This window comes from Elephantulus edwardii, unplaced genomic scaffold, assembly GCF_000299155.1.
Source record: "Elephantulus edwardii isolate Elephantulus edwardi_28Jun2011 unplaced genomic scaffold, EleEdw1.0 scaffold00012, whole genome shotgun sequence".
NCBI lineage: Eukaryota > Metazoa > Chordata > Mammalia > Macroscelidea > Macroscelididae > Elephantulus > Elephantulus edwardii.
The window spans coordinates 25,163,055-25,167,286 of NW_006399762.1; the positions used below are offsets into that span (position 1 = coordinate 25,163,055).

The window sequence follows — 4,232 nt, forward strand, 5'->3', positions numbered from 1 at the left end:
GCTGTTGTACATAGGGTTGCTATGAGTCGCAAACAACTCGACTGCACATAACAACAACCTTGCTTATTGATAATCTTTCCTGTTGGGACCAGTGAAGACTCCAGACCCACAAGAGCCTTTAGGCTTCTTCCCTTGGGAATGCAGCCTTTCTAAATAATGGAAACCGGGATGGTCTATCCTGATTAGACCAAGGCAGAAAATTGTTCTTTCAATTTGGGCCTGGATTTCTGAAACAGAATCAGAATCCTTCAGAACAAGAAAGAGAGTTTCCATTTCTTAAATTTTTACTCTAATTCTCAGCCCATTTAGGGATCAGTTGCACGGAGTTGAATGCATCTTGGCATAGGCCTTACCTTTAAAGAGGCATCAGATATAAACGTGGTAATGAAAAGACTCTTCATTGAGATAAAAGCAAGGCCTTCCTTTTTCCAATAAACTGAAATATTTTTGTTTTACTGACAGGCCCATCATTTGTGTCTTTCAACCTTGTTCTTTTTCCTTCCAAACCACTCAATTTTTAATAGCTGCCTTCAAGATATATCTGTGCAGAGAAAAACATGACCTAAAATGCTACCTATTGTGAGGAATTTCATACTATTTTCCTTTTCAAATGTAGCTTATACGTCTTTTTTAATGAAAATTTTTAATTTATTGTTTCCAGAAACATTTTTTGTAATTGAGATTTTAATGGAAGTTTATGGAGAACTTGGATTTCTATTCATTCATTGTTGCACATTTTCCTCCCTGTCCATCCCCCCATAGCTTGTACTTCTCTAACCAACAAACACAGAAAAAAGTATCACAGATCACTTACACGTTTTTGCTTCTAAAAAAAAAATGAGTTTGCATAATTTTTGAAAACATTAACATTTAAATGGGAGCTCTGGTTGCCTAATGGCAGGCAAGAAGCATGTGCTTCAAATTCACCAGTGGCTCTGCAGGAGAAGGATGGGCAGTTTCCTTCCTTCTGATTAACCACCTCCGAAAACCTGCTGGAAGGTCAGCTATAGGTTGGTTCTGGCTCGATGGTACAGACAAACAACAACAACAACTGGTGGCATAAAAAGTTGGACTAGTAAGAAGTTGCACTGCAATCTCAAAGGCACACAGTTTAAATCCACCATTTGCTCCGTGGGAGAAGGATGGACTGTCTCCTCCTGTGTAATTTACTACCTCTGAAAACCCACTAGAGGGTCAGTTATGACTTGATTCCAACTCGATGGCACACAAGGACAGCATTTAATAGTTACTGAATTGATGCTGTCCTTTAATAAACAAGAAGTATCTTCATGAAGAACTAAGACAGAGGTCATCAGTGATGCTGACAATGCTTAAAACTACACACAGATATGAGATTGTTGCTAAGTGTTAAGTACTGTTGAGTCTTAGACAACTCATAGTGACGCTATGAATGAAAGACCTGTAACCCCTTAGAATAAACTATATTAATTAAGTCCTTTATTTTTTATTTCATTTACTTATCTGTAAAATGAAGCTATTGAGTTAGATATTTCTGCTATCAAATTTAAGGGTCTATCTCACATCTATAGACTATATGTTCAGATATGAGAAAGAAACCAGAAACCAGAGCTGTAGCAACCAGAGCTGCCACTCACTCACTCATTGTCATGGAGTCAGAACCAATTCATAGCTGGATCCTCCAGCAGATTTTCAGAGACTGTAAATTACTATGAGGAGATTACCCCTCTTTCTTCCTCGGAGCTGCTGGTAAGCTTGAACCACTAGGCTTTAGATTAGTAGGACAACTCCTTACTCACTAGGCCACCAGAGCACTAGTGTCTCTAATATAGATAGCTTTTCTCTTCTTTTTGTTTTAACCAAATAGCCTTAAAATTTGCCACTGTTCTATTCTCAACAATTTTTTAAATAACCTGCTCTATAAGAAATCCTCTTATTTTAGTGGATAGAAGGGAGACCTAATGGACTTTGACTCCATCTTCTTTTGTGTAGATTGCTGCTTTTATTGCTGAATCCATGCAGAGTTGTGGCGGACAAATAATTCCTCCAGCAGGCTACTTCCAGAAAGTGGCAGAGTATGTACTTGACTTGGTCATCCTTGGTCAAATTGAGAGCACAGTGGCAGTTTTTGGTTGGGGTGTTGGGGTTTTTTTCTACAAAAACCAAAGAAAGTATAATTCTGTGGGGCCATACTAGTTTTAAAAATACGTTTAGATTAGCTGGTTAAATAGCAAGCAAGTCCAGCATCATAGACACTCCTCCACCTTTCCATGATCCAGCAAATAAAGGGTTCATACCTGGTCTGATGGAGTGCCTGGGTAGTGCAAATGGATATCATGCTGGACAACTAACCAAAATCTAGACGTTCAAGTCTACCCGGAGGTACCTCCAAAGAAAGATCTGGAAATCTATTTTTTAAATAAAAATTAACCATCAAAAATCTTATGATGCATACTTCTACTGTATCATGCAGATGGTGGTTCAAGAGTTAGGGTAAATTTCCTATCAACTGATGGGTTTTCTAGTCCTGTGGGAGTTGGGGATATCAGGAATTGAAAAGACTCAAGTTTCTGCTCCATCTCGCTGATTGACAGTGTCTTCTCCTCAGAGGTACCCAGATAGCCAATCATTACCAATTAGTAGCTATTTTTAAATTAACCCTTCTTAAAATTACTTCTTCCTCAATTCTTTCTTATAAGACTATATACTTTTAGCAGCATAAGCCCAGGTATTGTTGTTGTTGTTATTGGGTGCCGTCATTTTGACCACAATTCGTAGTGACCCTATAAAATTCAAGCCTGTGGAATAAATCCAATCTAGACATTGAATTATCGAATCTAGACATTGAATATGTATGACAAAGTCGCTGAGATCATACAGGTATCACTGAGAGTTTGCATATAGAAGTGTTTTTTTTTCACTTTTTTCAATTTTAACTTGCTTTATTCAAGTGCCTTTCTAATCAGTGTCAATCACAAATTTGTGACTTACAGTTTCTGTCCTTCTACTGTTTATAGAAGTGTTTTTAATGAAGATTACAGGCTATAAATTGAACTCTCTTTAAGTCTTCAATAATCTGTACTTTTATGAATGATTTGGGGGATTCTTGGTGACCTAAAAGCAGTAGAATGTTCCTTTGCTTTTCAGATATGTACATGAAGCAGGGGGTGTATTTATAGCTGATGAAGTTCAAGTTGGCTTTGGCCGGGTTGGGAAACATTTCTGGAGTTTCCAAATGAATGGCAAAGACTTTGTTCCTGACATTGTCACAATGGGAAAACCAATGGGCAATGGCCACCCAATGGCATGTGTAGTAACAACCAGAGAAATTGCAGAAGCTTTTGGCAGATCTGGAATGGAGTATTTTAATACGGTAAGTTTGGTCTCCAACTTAAAGGCAAAAAGGAAAAAAAGGAAATGTATGTTCTTATACTTATCACCTGTGTAGTCTACCAGGAGGCATCTCCAATACAAATAGCTGTGTTGCCAGCCTGTTACCAGCCAAGACTTGAGCCAAACTTGATCTGAAACTTTGATTTTTTAAACCAGATATCATACTATCTGGCACAATTATTCCTGTATTATTACTTATGTACATTTCCCCTTGATTGTTTGATTGATGGCTTCTCAGCTGAATTCTAGAAGATATGATATTTTCATTAATAGATGATATGATCATATTTGAATTTCCAGAAGACTTTAAAGTACTTATAGAACTCAATTATATAACTAGTGTAGGGCTGCCCAAAAAGATACAGATACATTTTTAATATTTAAGAATTTTTTTTGCCCTTCCATTTACCCCAACAAGACTTAGTCTTTAAACTTGGTTCAATCATTATAATACATGAAGAACTTTTAATAATACTTGTTACAGCCAAAGCAAAATTTAAATCTAAATACATAAATTATTGGAAGAAATTGTCTTTACTGCACTGTTTTTACTAAATGCTTCAAGAAGAGAAGCTTGTATTTCTCTCACCAAACCCCAGTCAATAATCCTTTCATTCCCATCACATGGCCTTTTTACTGTTTGAATTGGCCAATACAGTCCCCAAGAGTCCTTCATATTAGTTATGCAACATGGGAAATGTCATTTGGTATGAGTTTCGCTCACTCCTGAAGGAGCGATCACACTATAGTGGTAAGGAGTTGCTCTGTTAACCCAAAGGCAGATAGTTCTAATCTGTCAAGTGCTCTGCTGGGGAAAGACAGGTGATCTCCTGTGTCCTTTATTGCCTCTTTTTTTTTTT

The 4,232-nt window shown here is 37.2% G+C and overlaps 1 protein-coding gene across 1 annotated transcript in view; it reads left to right on the top strand.

Annotated features, from left to right (window-relative positions):
- LOC102850634 (ethanolamine-phosphate phospho-lyase-like) overlaps nucleotides 1-4,232 on the top strand; it is a 40,568-nt gene that overhangs the window by 16,554 nt on the left and 19,782 nt on the right. Inside the window, exons 6-7 of the mRNA XM_006881151.1 lie at nucleotides 1,972-2,054; nucleotides 3,127-3,352. Of these exons, the coding sequence (XP_006881213.1) occupies nucleotides 1,972-2,054; nucleotides 3,127-3,352 (309 nt within the window). The remainder of the gene's footprint in view (nucleotides 1-1,971; nucleotides 2,055-3,126; nucleotides 3,353-4,232) is intronic.